Source organism: Brassica oleracea, chromosome C4 (assembly GCF_000695525.1).
Source record: "Brassica oleracea var. oleracea cultivar TO1000 chromosome C4, BOL, whole genome shotgun sequence".
Classification (NCBI taxonomy): domain Eukaryota; kingdom Viridiplantae; phylum Streptophyta; class Magnoliopsida; order Brassicales; family Brassicaceae; genus Brassica; species Brassica oleracea.
In genome coordinates, this window is record NC_027751.1 from 27,403,098 (window position 1) to 27,423,198 (window position 20,101).

The 20,101-nt window shown below is 37.4% G+C and overlaps 2 protein-coding genes and 2 long non-coding RNA genes across 4 annotated transcripts; 2 read left to right on the forward strand and 2 right to left on the reverse strand.

The window, feature by feature from the left end:
• Window positions 1–4,861: 4,861 nt before the first annotated feature.
• Window positions 4,862–6,498, forward strand: LOC106336805. The gene is made up of 3 exons (XR_001268914.1): window positions 4,862–5,427; window positions 5,600–5,938; window positions 6,022–6,498. It is a non-coding gene; the product is annotated as an uncharacterized LOC106336805 (long non-coding RNA).
• A 742-nt stretch (window positions 6,499–7,240) lies between these two features.
• LOC106336804 (serine/threonine-protein kinase HT1-like) lies at window positions 7,241–10,599 on the reverse strand. The gene is made up of 12 exons (XM_013775744.1): window positions 10,146–10,599; window positions 9,874–9,948; window positions 9,690–9,785; window positions 9,465–9,550; window positions 9,256–9,376; window positions 8,777–8,856; window positions 8,578–8,640; window positions 8,340–8,458; window positions 8,045–8,130; window positions 7,829–7,950; window positions 7,596–7,707; window positions 7,241–7,510 (listed from the first exon to the last, which is right to left on the reverse strand). The coding sequence occupies exons 1-12, from the start codon at window positions 10,593–10,595 to the stop codon at window positions 7,418–7,420; spliced, it is 1,503 nt and encodes a 500-aa protein (XP_013631198.1). The 5' UTR covers window positions 10,596–10,599; the 3' UTR covers window positions 7,241–7,417.
• An 876-nt stretch (window positions 10,600–11,475) lies between these two features.
• Window positions 11,476–16,134, forward strand: LOC106339817 (citrate synthase 2, peroxisomal-like). The gene is made up of 12 exons (XM_013778691.1): window positions 11,476–11,707; window positions 12,229–12,409; window positions 12,524–12,609; window positions 13,141–13,245; window positions 13,322–13,384; window positions 13,453–13,562; window positions 13,716–13,835; window positions 14,098–14,247; window positions 14,326–14,446; window positions 14,532–14,629; window positions 14,730–14,841; window positions 15,863–16,134. The coding sequence occupies exons 1-12, from the start codon at window positions 11,489–11,491 to the stop codon at window positions 15,908–15,910; spliced, it is 1,413 nt and encodes a 470-aa protein (XP_013634145.1). The 5' UTR covers window positions 11,476–11,488; the 3' UTR covers window positions 15,911–16,134.
• A 1,905-nt stretch (window positions 16,135–18,039) lies between these two features.
• LOC106340423 lies at window positions 18,040–18,851 on the reverse strand. The gene is made up of 4 exons (XR_001269387.1): window positions 18,644–18,851; window positions 18,328–18,406; window positions 18,175–18,240; window positions 18,040–18,053 (listed from the first exon to the last, which is right to left on the reverse strand). It is a non-coding gene; the product is annotated as an uncharacterized LOC106340423 (long non-coding RNA).
• Between the last annotated feature and the right edge of the window lie 1,250 nt (window positions 18,852–20,101).

Genomic DNA, 20,101 nt, shown 5'->3' on the forward strand with positions numbered 1-20,101 from the left:
CCAACCCCGCCCTTCTAAATAATAAACCCTAAATCCTAATCACTAAACCCTAAACCCTAAACCCAAGTATAAACCCTAAACCCAAATATAAACCATAAACCCTAAACTCTAAACCTAAATCTCAAAATCTAATATTGGCCTCAAACTCATCCCTATTACTCTAAATACTAAACCCTAATCACTAATTACTAAACTCTAAACTCAAATATAAACTCTAAATCCAAATATCAAAATCTAAAATAATACATAATATTATGTAATATTAATTTATACTATATAAAGATTATTTATAATTGAGAAATGTAGTATACTACGCTAATATAAGAGTTTATTTGTCGCCTATCCAAAATTGGTTTTAATAATTACACTTAAACCAATATAGTATGAATTTCATATTACAATCAATTATACAAAATGGCATAGAAGAAAAATATCAAATTTATAAATATGAAGATGATTACATTTTTAAGGGATTGTTTAAATATATATCCCAAATAGTATAGTAACTTTACATCAATAACTACACTAAAAAATATATACTATACTATTCATTTCCCGAATATAGTATAGACGATAAGTTCATCTTCTTTGATTCTTCTTTTGTCAAACATGCTGACACCTTCCCTTCGTTCACCGTCGTTATTCTTCACTACCATATAGTGATCATCTTCATCTCTTCTCATTTTTTCCGACACAGCGACGCTTTTACCGGTCCGCCGTTGGATCACTATAACAAAAAAAAACGAAAACAAAGTATGAAAACAAAAGCATGATGTGAGAATCAATGATTTAAGAGAAAGATGAAAAGAAATAAAAGAGTTGTTATGTTTGCAAAAGATGAAAAGAAATAAAAGAGTTGTTATGTTTGCTCACCGTATACGCCTTCATCGTTGTTCTTCTCATGAGAAGAAATTCAGTTCAAGAAGAGGTGTGCATAATAAAAGACCACGTTTATCTTCATCTTCATGAAAGCTATCTAATTATCTTGAGAGGTGAGAGTGAATACACTGTGGCCACATATTTTACTTGTTATATTAATTAATTATTATTTAATTTTTTTTGGTAATAGGTTTCACCGGTTGAATATGAAGGCAATATGGCATTAATGTATATTATGTACAAGGTATATAGATTTTTTTTTTTTTTGTCATCTATCCATCTAAACTAGATCAAGTGGAGAGTAGACAAGCCGATTCTCCGAGGAGTATCTCCATCTACCCGGGTCTGATCTATATGAGAGAAAATATAGCATTTGATCCTTGTCTCCTTTGCTAACGCGTCTGCTCGGCCATTCCGACTCCGAGGAATATGAGATAGACTCACATCCTCGAAGTCCTCCTGTAGCCTCTGGAACGCCTCGATCTTTGTCGTGAAGGCTGGCCAATCCATCAGGTTTGTAGTCATTTCCACTAAGTCCGAGCAGTCCGTCTCAAATCGTACCGAGGTTATCCTTCTGTCTCTCATACAGGAGGCTGCCCAAAGTAAGCCTTCCATCTCAGCGTGCAAAGATGAGAGGCTCCTGTGACACGCCCGTAATCCGAAAAATCCTGAGCCCATTTGACCCTTAAGACTCCACCCTAAGCCACTGACGCTGCCATTATTGATCCATGATGCATCAATTTGGCAGGTAGGGATTTGGGGCATCCAAGGGGGCACAGTCTCAACCTCCGAAGCATGGGGAACGTCTTGATCCTCATTTGCTTCCTCCTGCTCGTTGGCTTTTCTCCAACATTCTGCCTCTAGAGTCGCGTGTCGTAGAGTGTCGATTGGGGATACGTCTTTCCCACTGAAAAGTTTGTCGTTCCTCGCCTTCCAAATGTACCAACAGATCCATGGGAAGGTATCGAATTGTGGTCTCAGCGGAGCCACTTCTTTTCTCTTCGAAAACAGGAAGCTCATGTTTTGATATATGGATGTACTCGGGAAGTAACCCGGAAGGGACGGATAGTCCGATAAAGCCCAAACCTGAAGGGCTGGAGGGCATTCAAAAAGAAGATGATTAATCGACTCCACTGGGCCAACACATCTAGGACAACTCCTATCGGTGCCCAGGTGTCTATACATGAGCCTCTCTGCCGTCGCCACACATCCTGTGATAGCCTGCCACAAAAAATGTTTCATCTTGCTCGGGGCCTTTAGCTTCCACACATGGCTCTGTAGGCCTGTGATACTTGGTTCTATAACGGCTTCATGTGAAAGACTCAACTTGATCGATCGGATAAGGTCATAACCGGTTTTAACAGAATACACTCCTGATTTTGTGTGATTCCAAACATATCCATCCGGAGAATGAGAGCGAGAGGGTTTTAACAGAATACACTGCACAATTGTTTTGCAAGAAGAGCTATATTGAAGTCATGAAGATCTCGAAAGCCTAGTCCCCCCGAATCTTTAGGGGTACAGATCTCGTCCCATGCTATCCAATGTAGACCTCTGCTGTTCTGTTTAGAGCTCCACCAAAAATTAGACGTCGTACTCCTTAATTTATCAGTAATGCCTTGTGGGAGCAAGTAACACGACATCACAAATGTCGGCGCTGCTTGAGCCACAGATTTGACTTGAACTTCTTTTCCTCCTTTAGAAAGGAGTCTCGATGACCAAGTGTTGACTCGCCCATTGAATCGATCTTGTACAAATGAGAACACTTTCATCTTCGAGCCACTGATTTGTTCCGGTAATCCAAGATACATCCCCATACCGCCTTCTGAAGAGAAGCCTAAGACATTTTTAATATCTTGCTTCCGAGAATACTCGACTCGGTTTCCAAAGAACATCAATGATTTGGACGTATTTAGTCGTTGTCCTGATGCTTTTCCATATATGTCTAGAATGTCCATGATCTCCTTGCATTGGCTTAGTTCCGCCTTACAGAAGAAAAGACTATCATCGGCAAAAAGAAGATGAGAGATCCGTGGGCATGCCCTAGCAACACGGAGACCTAAAATCTTCTTCTCCACTTCAGCTCCATTTAAAAGTGAGATCAATGCCTCCGTACACATGATAAACAAAAAGGGGGAGAGGGGGTCTCCTTGTCTCAACCCTCTCCTAGGTAGGATTCGCCCTCTCGGTTGTCCATTGACTAAGACTTGATATGTGACCGACGTGACACAACACATAATGAGGTCAACCAGTCTTTCATCAAAGCCCATCTTTAGCATTAAAGCGGCTAGGAAGCTCCACTCCACTCTATCATAAGCTTTTCTCATATCTGTCTTAATAGCCATGAAGTCTTCCCTACATTGTTGGTTCGTCCGTAGGGCGTGAAAGTTTTCTTGTGCTATCAGAATGTTGTCAGTAATCAAACGTTTTGCCACAAAAGCAGATTGTGTCTCCGAGATCAAATGAGGGATAACTCTCTTGAGCCTCTTGCATAGAAGCTTAGATATAATCTTGTAACTAACATTACAAAGACTTATAGGTCGGAACTCGGTCATGTCTCGAGGTTTCTTCTTTTTCGGGATGAGACAAATATTCGTCTGGTTCAACAATGGGTCAAAGCTACCTGTCGCAAAGAAATCTCGGACAAGTCTAATAATGTCTTGCCGCATCTCCCGCCAAAATTTCTGAAATAATTTACTAGTCATACCATCTGGACCGGGTGCTTTATCCGGGTTGATGTCGAAGAGAGCTCTTTTAATCTCATGTTCCGATGGTTCCTCTAAAAGTAACCTATTGTCGGTACTGGACACCTTTTCCGAGATAAAACGGAGGGAGGTATCAAGCTCTGTCGGCGAAGAGGTAGAGAAGAGATCTCGAAAGTATTGAACAGCTACGTTCTCCACCCCGATTTCACTCTCTACCAACTTCCCATGTTTATCTTTGATACTAATTATTCGATTTTGGGCTCTTCGTTGTTTTGTAATGGCATGATGAAATTTTGTGTTCTTGTCCCCATGTCTATGCCATTGATCTCTACTTTTTTGTTCCCAAAAAGTATTTTCTTCTCGGAATGCCAGAATCAGTTGTCTTCTCAATTCTTCCAATTCTTCTGTTGTAGTGAATTCATCATCTTGTGCCAAATCTATCTTATCTTTTAACTCCTTTATCAATATAGCATAATTTGTAGGGTTTTGCTTTTTCCACGAACTAATTTTATTTCGACATGAGGTAACTTTTTGGTGAAAATTCCTCATTGGAATTTCATCAAATTGTCCCCATCCCGAGATAACCGCCTCCTTGAACCCCGGTTTTCCGATCCATCTCTTGTCAAAACGGAAGTTTTTCCATTTCCTCCTAACACTAGACTGAATCCGTGCTAGGACCGGTCTGTGGTCTGATCCCCATAGTTGTGGGAATTCTACAATTGAGTGGGTATATAATGCATGCCATTCTTCATTTGCCACTGCTCTATCGAGTTTACATTTAACTTTCCCGGATCGTCTTTTTCCCACCCACGAGAATGAGTTTCCTTTATATGGGAAATCAAGCATTCCACAATTTCCTAACATGGTTCGGAAAGGGGAGAAAAGAGCTCTCTAAACGACGCCTTCCTCCCCTCTTCTCATGATTTCCGGTAATTTCATTAAAGTCTCCAATCATAAACCAAGCTTTACTACGTGTTGTACTCATGCGTGACAATCGTTCCCACACTTGGTCCCGATGTCTAACCACAGGGTCACCATACACAAAAGTCATAAAAATCTCATGTCCTTCAAATCTAGTTTCAATATCGATCATATGATGATCCGCATACAAGATAGAAACTGGTGGATCATCCATATAAAAAAGTGCTAAACCTCCGCTCCGACCAACCGGATCAACGGTACAAACCTGGTCATATCCAAATGAAACTTGCAAATCTTGTAAAACATTCCGATTGTTCTTAGTCTCCGAAAGAAATAGAAAACTAGGTAAAAAGCAATGATAAAGTTCATTGAGGTGCTCCTTTGTAAGATTAGCACCCACACCTTGGCAATTCCACGCAAATGTATTCATTTGGGGATCTTGGGTGGCTTGCTTTCCACCTTTGCAGCTTTTTTTTCAGTCTTTGACACAACCTCCTCTCTGCTTTTATCCTGCGTTTTTTCCTTATGGCACAACTGGTCCAAAGTGGAGTTTGAGCCCAAAGACGGTCCACCTTTGACCTCCTTAATTTTTGGTCAGGCCCAGCCCAATATAAGGTTTCTCTTTCTCAGCGAAAGGCCCGCTGCCATGTGATTTGGCGATCCCTTCCTCTTCGTCATCGGAGATTTCAGAGAAAGAGTTGACGATGATCCCTCACGACGGAGGCGAGGCTCAGTTATCTTCCCCCCAATACCGTTCTTCTTTTTCTCAGTTTTCCCCTCCTCCAGATTGGCTTTTGGAACAAAAGGAACATCTGGCGACAGAGGTGCTGTTCCAGTGACCCTAGGGGGTTCGTTCTCTTCCTCCTTTTGATTTTCATAGAAGGCCATCTCATCCTCATCCATAAGATCATCATCATCGAAGGTATCACCATCGACCATCCAGTCTTCTTCTTCTAATTTTTTTTCCCCATTAGGGTCCTCCATCACGGTATTCTTCTCTTCAACCCCCGACTGGGATTCGGCAAGCTCAAGAGCTTCCTCTTCCTCCTCCATTGTTAACTCATACCAGCTCTTTTTCTTCTTTTCCTCACTAGTCGCAGGTGGCAAGAGATCCATGGCCTTGGAGTTTGGGTGATTAGTTTCATCAGCAAACCTGAGGCTCTTCTGTGCTGAGCTCACTGATTCAGAGGAGTCTCCCAAGTCACCAACTTTGTTCTTCAACTTTAATTCTCCTGAGGATTTTTTCTGAAGGGCTAGTCTAAAAGGTCTTTCCCTGACATGCTCTGGGGAAAAGTTAAACTGTTTAGCCATTTGAAAATGCTCCAAAGAAGGTCTGGGAGGATCAGAGGGGTGAGAAGGTTGAGCAGGTTGGGGGGGGTTATGTTCAAGAAGGCCTTCAGATGATCTCTCACCCTTAAAGCTCTGAGATGAAGGTACATGTTTCCTCTCAGCTCTCCTAGCTTCCTCACGATGTCTACTTACAGCAAAGGATTCATCATACCTTCTTTTGTTGTAGGTCTCTTTACTAGGAGGAAGAGTCTCACGGTCTCGAGGCATGTCGATTGTTGTCACGGTGGTCATCTCTAGGAGCATACCGGGAGTCAATGCGTTTCCATACGCTATCCCGGTTATCTCTTTGTCTTTCTTATTATTTTTATATGAGAAATTGGGCTGTATAACCTTTAAACAAATTATAATTCATCCACTATCTAAAATCTCTCATGTACAGGGTATATAGATAAATGAGGAATTTTAGATAGTGGATGAATTATAATTTGTTTAAAAGTACAGTCCAATTTCCCATATAAAAATGATAAGAAAGAAAGAGACGACAATGTTACGAGGGAACAAGAAATTAAGGAATCCAGCAAATGGTGACTAATCATACGTATTGTCATAATCATCCACACAAAACCTTTTCACTGTTCACATCAACTATTTGTTTACAATTAGAAACTCTTTTTGCTCCACACCTCCATCATTTTCCTTTTGATTACTAATTGCATTTACTCTTATTATGAAATAATAAACTTCAGTGAGAATATGAGTTGATGCTGGTTTGTGATCCAGTGAGAATCATAATGTAACTGCAGAAATTCCAGAAGTAACATGATAAAGCATGATTAAGTAGAAGCTTTTGCAAAGATTGAAGAAATTTACAAAAAGTAAATAGTTACTTCATACGGATCTTCGAGAAGAGGACTATTTAAGTGCATATACACTTCCAGAAAAAGCATCTGGTGCTATGATCCTCTCGCCCCTTCTAACCAAATCTGAATGCCTTGTGCCAACAGAAACATCTTTACCCATCAGACGCACTGTTGAGTGTTATGCAAACACAACCATCACAGTTGGCAATATTTTTACTACTTCGGTCCTATAACTCAGAGAGATTGATTGTGTGGCTCCTCAAATTGTTTAGAAACAGGGGAATGAACAGTTTGGCGGCACTCTCCACCATTAGTGGAAATGAAAAACGCTTTCTAGGTCAAGGTCTTATCAAGGCCTAGCCTAGCTGGAAAGTACTTATGGCGTTTCTCATTAAGCACATAGTTTGGCAAGTGCTGTCTTACTTGAATGTTTCTTCCCACCCAAGTGACTGATTCCCGGCAAAACATAGACTTTCCTTTGCAAGCATCAGAGTTGTAAAGAGACGATCTTTGTCTCCAGCTGAGAAAGTATGTCCACTTTCATCAGAGAATCTGACATGCCTCTCACACTGAAAAGCACCAACATAATAAAAATAATACACATCAAATGTTCGTTTAGGTTAAGAATAAAACAGTGACTCATGTCATAAATACAAAAAGGACTAATAATATATAATTTAACATTGTTTTTCTCCATTTGAAGGCAAAACCAATCCTCTTTCGTCAAATAAAGAAAAAGAAAACACAAAGCTCTTGGAGTGGTCATCTGGTTATGGATGAACGGCTACTACTGGGATTCACATAATCTCGCTTCGTGAACAATCTGATTCTTGGAAGGCACTTTCCTAGCCTCACCTGTTCATAATCACACAAACTTTAATACTAGAGATGTATATCTATACATTGAATAAGAGGGAGAGAGACAGAGAGCGAGACAAACCTTCCAGCTCATTTTCCTTGCAATTCGATCACTTATCAACTCCAAAGTACTGATGATTTCTCTAAATGTTGGTCTTTTTGATGCCTCACTGTCCCAACATTCCTGGATTAACCTGGCAACACAGAGACATCCGTAAGCATCTCTCAACGTAGATAGATTCATCCATGTTTCAAAAACAGGCTCATGAATGTTTTGTCTAAAAGAAAAAAGGGATACTATTAACGGAAACTTACTCTCTTAATCCGAAAGGATATGATTTTGCTGGAGCATTGAATGGTGGACGTTCATCTTCGATATATGCTTTAGGAACTTCAGTTTCTTCTTTCAGATGGAATGGTACAAAGCCTTCTATCATCTGTTTAGTTTGTTAACCCCACCAACAACATTGTATTAGCCTCAAAACTTTATGCTCTGTGAATATATCTGAATCTCTCTCTTGGTTACTTTACCTCTTGTAAGATCAAAGCAAAAGAAAATACATCTACTTTTGTATCATACTCTTCATTCCTATACACTTCTGGAGCCATGTATCGCCCTGCGTACCACAAGGACACCAAGAGTTCAATACCATAAATCCACCATACCAAAACACACAACGATGATCTAATCCATATTATATTTTGTCGAGTTTCAATTTTAGAAAACAAAATACTAAAGCTAAACCAAGGTTCCCTAGCATTTCTACGCCAGCTCAAGACATGTCATACACATATACAATGTAAATTATCAGAAAGGAAAACTTACAAGAACTGTCCAATGATGTAATAGGCCTGTCTTTTTTATCTGTCTTCTTAACTACCAGTAGCTTGCTGATTCCAAAGTCTGCAACTTTTAGATGTCCCGAATCATCCCGCAGTATGTTTCTGTTCTCTCACTTGAGCAAATTAGAACCCTTCCGACTTTTTGGATAAGCAATATAGGAACAAATGAAAACATTTTGTAACGATATTATTTATACTGATACAACCAAAGGAAGACTTACGGAGGCTCTAGGTCACAATGGATTATAGCTTCAGGTTTGTGCTCGTGCAAATAATTCATTCCCCTGCCAAAAAAAGAGGGAATACCACACAGATAATCAGAAGCCACATAATCGAACTTAATGTTTAATGCAACCGATCATTCATTGAGATGAGCCTGCATAACTACGAGTAAAAATACACAGACAATAGTCACCTAACCTAGCAATTTCAAGTGCAAACTTCACTGCTTGCGCTGGCATTAGAGACCCTTTCCTGTCAAGATATTGTCGAAGATCTCCCTACAAACAAACACAAAATAACTCAAAATTGTACAGCATAAATTCATGTAGTGCAAAATTCTCTTCAAATAAGACATGCAGAAGAGGAAGTTATTGCGGCCTATATTATAACTGAGCATTTTGCGAATGTGAAACATTTTCAGAATAAATATCAAGATATCTCCTTCATGTCATAAGCCAACTGTCGAAGTAGCATCAGAATTGGTAAAGAAAATTGTTGTTAGTCTCAAGAAGGACTTGACATTTTATTTTGCAAGTTTCTTGAGAACTTCTCAACAAAATATTGCCAGGATTTTGTGGTATATTCCAATTACTGATGTTTATTAGTGATCTTGAAATCATAAATGTTCACTTGTAGATTCAGAGATCTACGTGTTCATCTTGGTTGAGGAAGAATACCTTAGGTAAATACTCTGTGACGATCATCATGGGGTTACTTTGAGTAACTGCCCCTAAAAACTGGACAACATTTGGATGGCGTATCTTTTGAAGCAGTGCAAGTTCATCCCTGAACGCATTCCTGGATACCAAAAATATATTAAAACCTTTGAAAGCATAATCAGTTCAATTAAAAAAAAAAAGAAAAGAAATAGGTGTAGTAAACCCACACTTTGTCTTCGTCACTGAACATTTCCTCTCCAAAGGTTTTCACAGCCACATCAATTCCTCGCCATGAAGCCTTGTGAAAGGTACCCTATCGAGCAAAAACAATAACAACGAGTGTAAATTAGCCATATCTATAGCTAACTAGGAACGTAATACTCGTTTTACCAGCTAACACTCTTACTAAAACACATATGAAAATGAAAGCATTAGGCAATGGAACTACTTACCTTCGAAATTTTGACAGAGTTAGAAAAATCAAGCTCTGAAGGATGAATCTCATACTCAGGAACTTCTCTATCAGTTAGAACATGCATCGGAGGAATCTAAAACCACAAAAAACGATTATAACAACAATTAATCATTCATCACATTCCTTTAACATCCATCAGAGCAACAGCGTAGAACAGGTACCGTAGGCTTTGCACCATGCTTCTCCAGAAGCTGAATCACATCGTGATTTTTGTAATACACTGCATCTGCAAGAGGCTGTTAAGATCAATCACGAATCGTCAACAATCATTTACATCGCATTCACAATCTTAAATCACATAGTTATCAACTAGATCTGAGCCGTTACACTATAATTCAAAAGGATTGCTACTGTGAGGCAATTCGTCGAACACATACTGAACTATGAGTCTACGCAGAGTCAAATCAAACCAAATCAGAGTTCGAATCCATACCGTACTCCCCCAACGATCCATCGAATTCACCTTAGCGCCACGGCTAAGCAGCAGCTCAACGACGTCGGTGCGTCCCTGGCACGCGGCGACGTGGAGAGCAGTACGTCCGTCGATATCGCGGTAATCAACGTTAGTTCCCGAATCCAGCATCTTATTGATCCCTTCGATATCGCCTTCGTTGGCTAGATACATTAGACGAATCGTCGGATCCACGATCCCAGCAGCCGCCGCGGCGGCGAACTCCTCGTCCTCATCTTCGGTTAGGGTGTCCGTCGGGGTTCTCGAGTCCGGCGCTAGCGAAGATTGTCTCCCGAGTTTGAATCTCGCCGGAGATTTCGGCTTAATCGTCGTCATGTTCGGCAGAGGGGGGGTTGTGAGAGAGCAAGATGAGCTGTAGATGGAACTGTAACGGCAGCAACCGAATAAATTGAATAAATAAGGAAAAAGCATATCCCAATTGGAGTAACGTTTGCCTCTTAATGCGGGTCAAGTATCATACTCGTTTTGTACTCTAGGTTTTATATACTTAAATTGATTTGATTATTTGTTTATTTATCTCCTCACCATCTTTATTCACATTAATTACTTTTCTGTAATAAATTCATAATATAACGAAAAAATAATGAAAACAAGACAAATAAAACAAAACATATGATTAATGCATAACAAATAGAACAAAAGGATTGATACAAAATGTGAAAAGAGATCTATATGAAATTAATTTCTTAATTAAGCACTTTAAATGATCAAGTATATTTTACCAATAAAAATATATTTTTTTGAGAAAGCAAACGCATTGTTTTTGTATGTTATATATGTCTCTTAGGCGTTTAATTATCATAAATCGTGTTATAAAAAAGGAAGATGTTTTTTTTTTGGAATAAACGTTAAAAGTTTGGGTGGGGATATAATTGCTGAAATAGTACGTAAAGTGAACATAATTTATATTTTCCAAACTATAATTTGCATTTGAGAACATATGATGGTCACAGATAAAATGTGTTACGTATATGATATAACGGGCCCGAGAATCATGTAGAAATCGATTAACGTTTTCAACCCCCTAGTGCTTTTCCCTTATGAGCAGATAAAGCACTCTATTTTACAAAATTGCATGATTATCCTATCATTTTCTCATTTCTAATAATAATGTTTCGTGTGAGAAGAAATGTATAAGGGTAACGGTCAGAGAATCCATAAACGTGTAGTGAGAGTAGATTCACGCCAACCATGCCTCAAAAGCCAGAAGTATAGTGATAACAAGTGTGAGTAGACACTATAAGAATAAGCGTAGTGAGTTTCAATTAGTACTCACTCATTTCCTTTCTTCCTTTGAGGTGAAAATGGAGAGGGGGATTGCTCGCTTGGCCGTTCTCTCTGCGCACTTGGAGGTGTCTGATCAGGTGTTACCGCCACCGATCGAGCCATGGTGCACATCGGGTGCTAGTGCACCGCATGGATCCCTTAAAGGAAGCTTGACCATCGTCGATGAGCGCACGGGAAAGAAGTACCAGGTCCCAGTCGCAGAGGATGGTACCGTTAAATCCATCGATCTTAAGAAGGTATATATATTTAAAAAGTTGTTATTGAGAAGCATGCAGTTGATTAGATATGCATGTTGTGTATATATTATATTCAGAACCGGATCTGAGATTTATTTGATAATAAACATTTTAAGGATAATCTTAATGTAAATAATCGATAATTTAGAAGTCATGTAACTTATACTCCCTCCGTTTCATATTAAATGTCGTTTTAGAGAATTTTTTTCGTTATAAAATAAGTGTCGTTTTCGATTTTCAATGCAAAATTTATTAATTTTATGCAAAATTTATTTTTCTATTGGTTGGAATATGGTTAGGTGTATAGGTAATAGTATTTTTTTATAGTAAATGTACAAAATTAATTGTTTCCTTAATCCGTGTGCCGAAACCTAAAACGAACAGAGGGAGTATGTAATAGTTTTTTAAAAAAAAAATGGGAGGTCAAGACGAATATTGAAAAGGTTGTCTGAATATTTAAGAATGTATGTTGTGTGTGTATAATATTGATTAGAGATGGACTTACCTGTTCGATGGTGCAGATAACGACGGGGACGGATGACAAGGGGCTTAAGTTATACGATCCTGGTTACTTAAACACAGCTCCTGTTCGATCTTCAATTTCTTACACTGATGGAGATGAAGGAATCCTACGTTATAGGGGATACCCAATTGAAGAGTTGGCTGAGAGTAGTACTTTTCTCGAGGTTGCTTATCTCCTCAGTAAGTCCTGCATCATCATCAACATCATCATCATCAAGTAGCTTCTCTTTGCATGTTGCTTGTGGGACAAAAGCAAACATTTGATCATGGTATTTCTTGTTTTTTATCTTGCAGTTTATGGAAATCTGCCTTCTCAAAGACAGCTAGCTGATTGGGAATTAGCGATCTCTCAGCATTCAGCTGTCCCACAAGGATTATTGGTGAGTTTCTTCTACTCTTTCCTCATATAAGTTGGTTAGTCTTGCTTGTAAACCATAATGCTTGTCAATTGTCATGGCCATCAAAGATTGCTGCATCATGCCTCTCTTAGGGTTGCATCTGAGATTTAAGAGGTTAATTATAAATATTTTTCGGTTAATCTTTATATATAGAAAAAAAATCAGATCTGTGATTTAAGAGATTATAAATATTTTTAGATAAACTTAACAAATAATTTTTTGACAATTTAGGAACATGCAATCTATATGTAATAGCTCTTTAAATTTGTGAGAGTTAAGGCGAATGTCTTATATGACGGTTCCTAGAACTGGTGGTGATTGTGAATATGATCACGTGTATACGACGTCTAACCATTTTACCACCTAACACTTAATATGGACAAGCAGAGACAGCAATGATGATTGGAAATATTGGGGCATTTTTTTAATATTGAGGCATTTGTATTTCTGATGATTTAGTAAAAGATTCTTGCTGTCGATTCTAATAATTGCATTTCTGAATGTTTTCTTTAGGATATGATTCAGTCCATGCCTCAAGATGCATATCCAACGGGTGCCTTTGTCAGTGCGATGAGTGCACTTTCTCTCTTTCATCCTGATGCAAACCCTGCTCATATGGTTATCCTTTTTTTGTCTGAAAGCGTTCTTCATTTGGTTATGTTCTTGATTTCATGAAAATTCATATTGGATACAGGGCCAGGATGTTTACAAGTCAGCACAAGTTCGTGATAAACAGATATATCGTATTCTTGGACAGGTATTGCTGTGTCTATTGATTTGGTGCCCTCATAAATGTATATATAACATAATGTATTTCATATACAGGCATCTACAATTGCAGCAGCTGCTTTTTTGAGGACAGCAGGGAAGCCTCATGTTCTTCCTTTGAGCAACCTTTCTTATACAGAGAACTTACTCTATATGCTGAACTCAATGTAAGCCACTCTCTATATCCCCATCTTTGATTGGTTATAAACGCTTGTATCTGAAGGAAGTAAACTTACTGCTTCAGTCAGTGTTGATATTTTTCTTGCTTCAAACGTGTCCCTAACATGATATATATTCCTCTCATCTTCCATTGGTTACAGGGGAAATAGGTTTTACAAGCCTAATCCTCGGCTAGCTCAAGTGATGGACACCATCTTCATACTGCATTGTGAACATGAAATGAATTGCTCCACTGCTGCTGCTCGGCATCTTTCCTCTAGGTATTAAGAGCTCTTTCATCCATGGTTTGAAGATGGGGTTCTCAAAGAGTGTGATCAAGTGCTAATTATTAGTAAAGTAATAAATGAGTTCTCAAAACCTTAGATGCCCATTTAATAGTTTCTCAAATGATATTAGTCACTTTTTGAGAACCCCATCCTCATATCATGGATGGATTTCTCTAATAATATTACTGGTCAGAGATTTTTCATTTAAGTATGCTATGAGATATATGTTAAAATCAGTATATCTGTATTTGAGTAGTGGTGTTGATGTGTACACTGCTATTGGGGGAGCTACTGGAGCCATTAATGGTCCGCTTCATGGTGGTGCAGTTGAGGCTGTGCCTAAGATGTTATCAGAGATTGGGAGTGTTGAAAATATTCCAGAGTTCATCGAATGTGTGAAGAACAAGTAATACAAATATACTCAAGACTCGATAGTATCTGGACTGTGTTGAAGCATTACATTAATGTAAATTTTTTTTCTCAGGAAGAGGAAGCTGTCAGGTTTTGGGCACCGCGTTTACAGAAACTACGACCCAAGAGCAAAAGTCCTTAAGAAACTGGCGGATGAAGTATTCTCCATCTTTGGAAAGGATCCTCTCTTTGAGGTACTTTAGATTCTTGTATCTATCTTGCTTGGTGGTTTGTTGAAAATGTACGGTTTAAGAAAGATTTGATTTATGATGTAATTAGGTAGCAGCTGCTCTTGAGAAGACGGCGCTCACTGATGAATATTTTGTCAAGAGAAAGCTTTACCCAAATGTTGATTTCTACTCTGGATTAGTCTGTAGGTAAGAGACATGGATGACTCATCTGACTAAAAATCTTGCTAACCATTAAGTTCTCCCCCTGAAACTTCTTTTTGTCAATTGAAATGGGCAAAAAACACAGGGTAATGGGAGTCCCATCACATTTCATCATAGTCTCGCGTATTGCTGGATACTTGTCACACTGGCGTGAGTCATTAGATGATCCTGACACTAAGATCATGAGGCCCCAGCAGGTAATACATTCTTTGAGAGCATCACGGTTTCATAGGGTGGGGTTCTTAGGAAAATATAAGAAATTGTTTCTTAATTTTCATCTAAAAAATTTAAAAACAGTTTCTTAGACCATGATTAACCCGGAGTTCTTAGAGTGAAGTTCTTAACGGAAGTTAAGAAACTGTTTCTTAACTTTTAACTAAAAAAGCTAAGAGCCGGTTCTTAAAGTAAGGACTTTAAGAACTGGTTCTTAAAGTAAGGACTTTAAGAACTGGTTCTTAAAGTAAGGACTTTAAGAACTGGTTCTTAAAGTAAGGACTTTAAGAACTGGTTCTTAAAGTAAGGACTTTAAGAACTGGTTCTTAAAGTAAGGACTTTAAGAACTGGTTCTTAAAGTAAGGACTTTAAGAACTGGTTCTTAAAGTAAGGACTTTAAGAACTGGTTCTTAAAGTAAGGACTTTAAGAACTGGTTCTTAAAGTAAGGACTTTAAGAACTGGTTCTTAAAGTAAGGACTTTAAGAACTGGTTCTTAAAGTAAGGACTTTAAGAACTGGTTCTTAAAGTAAGGACTTTAAGAACTGGTTCTTAAAGTAAGGACTTTAAGAACTGGTTCTTAAAGTAAGGACTTTAAGAACTGGTTCTTAAAGTAAGGACTTTAAGAACTGGTTCTTAAAGTAAGGACTTTAAGAACTGGTTCTTAAAGTAAGGACTTTAAGAACTGGTTCTTAGTTTTTTTAGTTAAAAGTTAAAAAAGAGTTTCTTAACTTGCGGTAAGAAACTCATCCTAAGAACCCTGAGTTAATCATGCTCTTAAAGTACTACTTTAAGAAACTGTTTCTTTTAACTTTTTAGTTTCTTATATTTCCCTAACAACTTCATCCTAAGAAACTGTGGATAATGATGCTGTAGATCAATGACTTAAAAAGGTTGTTTGGCTCGGTGGTAATATATACATATTATGCATAGATACATGCACTTTTTTATACGATCAAGATGCTTTTTTATTGGCTAATGGCTCATTGTATCCTGTGGCTGCACAGACCTATAATGGAGTGTGGCTAAGGCATTACGAGCCAGTGAGAAAATAAACTATCAAGTGATCTGGATTCGAATGTTATGGTTATTGAAATGGGGACTACCAGCCAGTGAGACAAAGAACTTCAATCTATATTTGTATGTGTGTGATATAAACTTATAAACTTCAACCTATAATATGTGAAAAATATATGGTGGTGCGGATATAATTATAAGTAATATATATGTTATGAAAATAAAGTGTTGTATTTGTGTGATATATAAACTTTTTTTTATTTCTGTAATATGCGAAATAAAATAATGATGTTGTGATATACTTTTTTTTGTAACTTTGGTTTTCATAATAAACAGAAGAAAATTAAAATGTTTACAAGCTTGGAGGCTTAGGTTTAAAATTAAAATTAAAATTAAAATGTTGTGATATACTTATAACTCTTAAGTAATAGAAAACCAATCTTAAGATCATATGAAACTTGAACCTCCTCAATCATTTGGAAAATTTCACCACAAAAATTAGCATAGACTTATTTCGTGAATCCTAAGATAATCTTCTTTTTAAGAGATTTTTTTTCTTAAAAAAAAAAGATTTGTTGGAAAGCTAATTATAAGGGGAAATTGTTTTTTTAGGCCAAAAAATGGTAACTATGTCCCATTAGTCTAATTTCTATTTTGTATCATTTTTGCCTCTAATGCCCTTTATTTTTTTGGAAAATAAATTAAATAAATAGTTTTATAAAGTAAAAAAAATGTTAAAAATACAAACTACTTATAAAATACCTAAATGAACTAACTTGTATTTTTTTTCCATTTGTGAAAATGTTTTAATTATAATTTCAGATTATATTCTACAAAAAGTGGAATTCATGTTACAAAAAGTAGAATTCATATTCTACGAAGTAGAACATGAATTCTACTTTTTTTATTGAATCTAATATGTTTAGAATACGTGATCTACGAAAATAATAGCATTCTAAAAGAAATAGAATACACATTCTGCGCTAGACATATTCCTCTAAAATCTGTAGAAATCAAATCTACATATTACAATAAATCTAAAACGTGTAGAAACCGGTTTCTACATATTTACTAGAAATCTAAAATCTGTAGAAATCAAAATCTACACATTATTATAAATCTAAAAAAATTAGTAGAAACCGAGTTCTACAGATTTACTGTATTCTACGGATAAGCATAATCAGTTCCAAAAAATATGAGAAAAAATATTTGGGAATATTTTGTTTCTATTTTTGAAAAATTAGAATTTGTTTTTTAGACAACATACATTTAATAATGATTCATTTACCAAAAGTTACGTGAAAGATTCTGTAGTCTAGTGGTCATTTTATGTGCAGATAACGCCCCAATCTGAGTTTGAACACCAAGTGTAGCATTTTTTCTCTTTTTTTAATTATATAGTTAAATGAAAAATCATTTTTATTTCACAAAAAATTCACCAAGTTTTCTATATGATGCATATCTTCCATGATGAATAAAAGACACAAAAATAGAACAATCCACACAATATTGCATGAATTGTGGGTCTTAAGAAAACATAATTGCAAATGGAAAGATGTTCCTTAATTCTTTGGAGCATAACTTGTCTATACTCTCATATAAAAATAGTTTACACCTTGAGTTCGTGCCACAAGACCAAAACATAATTGACCACGTAGAGTGAGGAAAATATGGAGGTAAAAAACATCCTAAATTAAGTTAAAGGTACCGGGTGGCGGGCTATGGGCAGCAGCGGTAACCCCGATCATTGGCATTTTCTCCTTTCTAAAGACTGCTAGGTGTTATGATGCGGCTCTTGCGTAGATGTTAAATGTTTCTGTTTCTACCGTGGATCTAGTCCTATGTTTTATGTTTTCTCGTATGTCACTCCTGTGTGGGTTTTAGTTGCTGCTTTTTATGGGCTCTTGGTTCTGGGGCTATTTCGTTTGGTCGCTAACTTTTGTATGAATATTGATATTTTGTGTATCAATGAATTTCAATTTGGGAAAAAAAAAAAAAGTTAAAAAAACAGTATTTCCTTATGGAATGTCCGTTGCTACTAGTGCTTTATCTGGCAGGAGGTGAAGGGCCAAGGGATTTAGCTATGAACCCAAGCAACAATCCCACAAGCGATAATGATCCAACCACATACATCGTAAGTGAAGCCATTGTTCTTCTTCTTTTATTCTTCTTCTTACCGCCCTGCAAAACCAAAAGACCAACCCACCAAAGTATGAGAGATTCTGCTTACCTCTTCAACAACTCGCTACTAGAAATAATTTGTATGAAACAAGCACACCCAAGAACAAAGGAGATGACTTACGCTAGCATTTGAGGAAGCTGCGGGACCTCCTCCACCACCTCCACCTAGTGATTGCTGCATCAACATCTACAACAAGATCAATCATTATATATATTTTTATGTAAGCAAAAAGAGAAAGGATGTGGACAATAATCTGTAAGAAGAAGCTGATACCATCTAACATCAGCTTCGCCTCAGGAATAGGCTGGAACTGGGCATGTTCAAGCAATGCTCCACCCCACTGCAGCAAATTCTGCACAACAAAAGAATCAAAGAAACCTATAATTAATCAATCAAGTAGCCAAACTACTGCAGGATCGTATTCAAACATAGTGATTTAGTATCGATACAGAACACACATCACACATAGAAAAAAATAGAGAGAGTCAACAAACAATCTAAGTAAACGATCTCCGTACAACTAAACTATAAATAAGGAGGAGACAAGTGGTATAAGAATCAAGATGACCCTTAACGTACTGAGCCTCACAAGCTTTGCGAGCGTGCTCGAACATCACAAGCTTTTCAAAGTCGGCGGCAGAGAATTCCATCGTGAGATGCGGTGGGAGGGAATAGAAAGAAAGTAAAGTTTTTTTTTTTGATCACTGGGTTGCTCTCTGGAATCCCGGAGGAGTCGAACCCGGATGCCTTGGGATCCAGTTCACTCTAGTGTTACCACTAGGCTATTCTGTCCCGGCGAAAGAAAGTAAAGTTATGGTTGGTTCTCTTGTGTGAATTATTACAAGAGCACCACGAATATCTTTGACAATTAGGGCTAGAATATCTGATTTGGGAATTATTTTAATGTTTTCATTTAATTTTAATTAGTTTAACTATTTATATATAATTTAATCTACATTATAATGAAACAGTGATATAAACATCAACATTTGTACCAATAAAACTAAATGATACTTTGTACATTGATTACCGAAAAATATATATATTTATGAAGAATTTCTTATAGTGGATCCCACACATAACTGTAATGTTTTAATACTCACGTTTAACTTTGATCATCGAAACCTATTTAGTAAAATCCGCATTCTGGCCCAATAAAACTTATAAGTGGGTTAAATCTCTTTTGTATGTATCTAGGATTTTTATAGTACACTGTCTCTACCGATAAACCGAAGCGTTACCCTTTTAGCTTATCAAAAAAAATTCTGAAACTTTTCATCTTCACCTCTCTATATCTCCAACGATCAGTTATGGTACCATTTCACCTCTGAAACGATCCGTCTCAGTATATATAATTCCTCAAAAAAACCTTGAGACCCATATCTCTTATTAAATTACTCCTAAATTGAACTGTCGCAGCTTTTTGCCAACCTTCGAAGATGTCAGCCTCCAGTGTTGTTGTTGCTTAATCGGTCGTTGTTCCTGCCACCTTTCTCCGCCTAGAACATAGTTCCCAAGAAAAGGTATTGACAATTTGACTTTCTATGGAATACTATATACCATATTTGTTTAATCAATATTCAAGCTATCAGTTTTAATACTTTAAGCGTATGTTTCTCTGGGCAGAATTCTGAGATCCACGGTTCTATCCCAGTTCGTGAGAATCACTACCATCCATCGCTACGATAGGGGGTCGATTGTGAAAGTTGATTGATCGCTTTGAATTTGTCCGATTAACTAATATGATGTAAACTATGTTCTGATGGACTATAACGGAAAGTTATTTGGTTGCTAGGACTAACAGAGGCTGCAAGGCTGGGTACGTCTCAGGCGGAGCTGAAGGACGGTACAACTAGAGCGCCTATTGTCCGGTTTTTGTCGTGCCAACGTGCTATGGAACTGAAGCCTTTCTAGGAGAATCCAGATCACTTCGAAACGTCGGCTGTCATTTTCAACAGGTACCACCAAGATGTAAATTTTCTTATGTTTGTGGTGTGGTTCGACTCAAGATTGAAACTTTTGCTGATGAAATAATGATTTTGTGGAT

What these genes read in the sequence shown, in the direction of transcription:
- LOC106339817 (XM_013778691.1), top strand. Translation starts at nt 11,489, where the DNA reads ATGGAGAGGGGGATTGCTCGCTTGGCCGTTCTCTCTGCGCACTTGGAG. An exon ending in GCTCGGCATCTTTCCTCTAG is followed by an intron (nt 13,836 to 14,097) that starts GTATTAAGAGCT and finishes GTATTTGAGTAG; the next exon opens with TGGTGTTGATGTGTACACTG. An exon ending in AGATCATGAGGCCCCAGCAG is followed by an intron (nt 14,842 to 15,862) that starts GTAATACATTCT and finishes GTGGCTGCACAG; the next exon opens with ACCTATAATGGAGTGTGGCT.
- LOC106336804 (XM_013775744.1), bottom strand. Translation starts at nt 10,595, where the DNA reads ATGCTTTTTCCTTATTTATTCAATTTATTCGGTTGCTGCCGTTACAGT. An exon ending in ACTCTGTCAAAATTTCGAAG is followed by an intron (nt 9,551 to 9,689) that starts GTAAGTAGTTCC and finishes TTTGCTCGATAG; the next exon opens with GGTACCTTTCACAAGGCTTC. An exon ending in TTCAGTGACGAAGACAAAGT is followed by an intron (nt 9,377 to 9,464) that starts GTGGGTTTACTA and finishes TTTGGTATCCAG; the next exon opens with GAATGCGTTCAGGGATGAAC.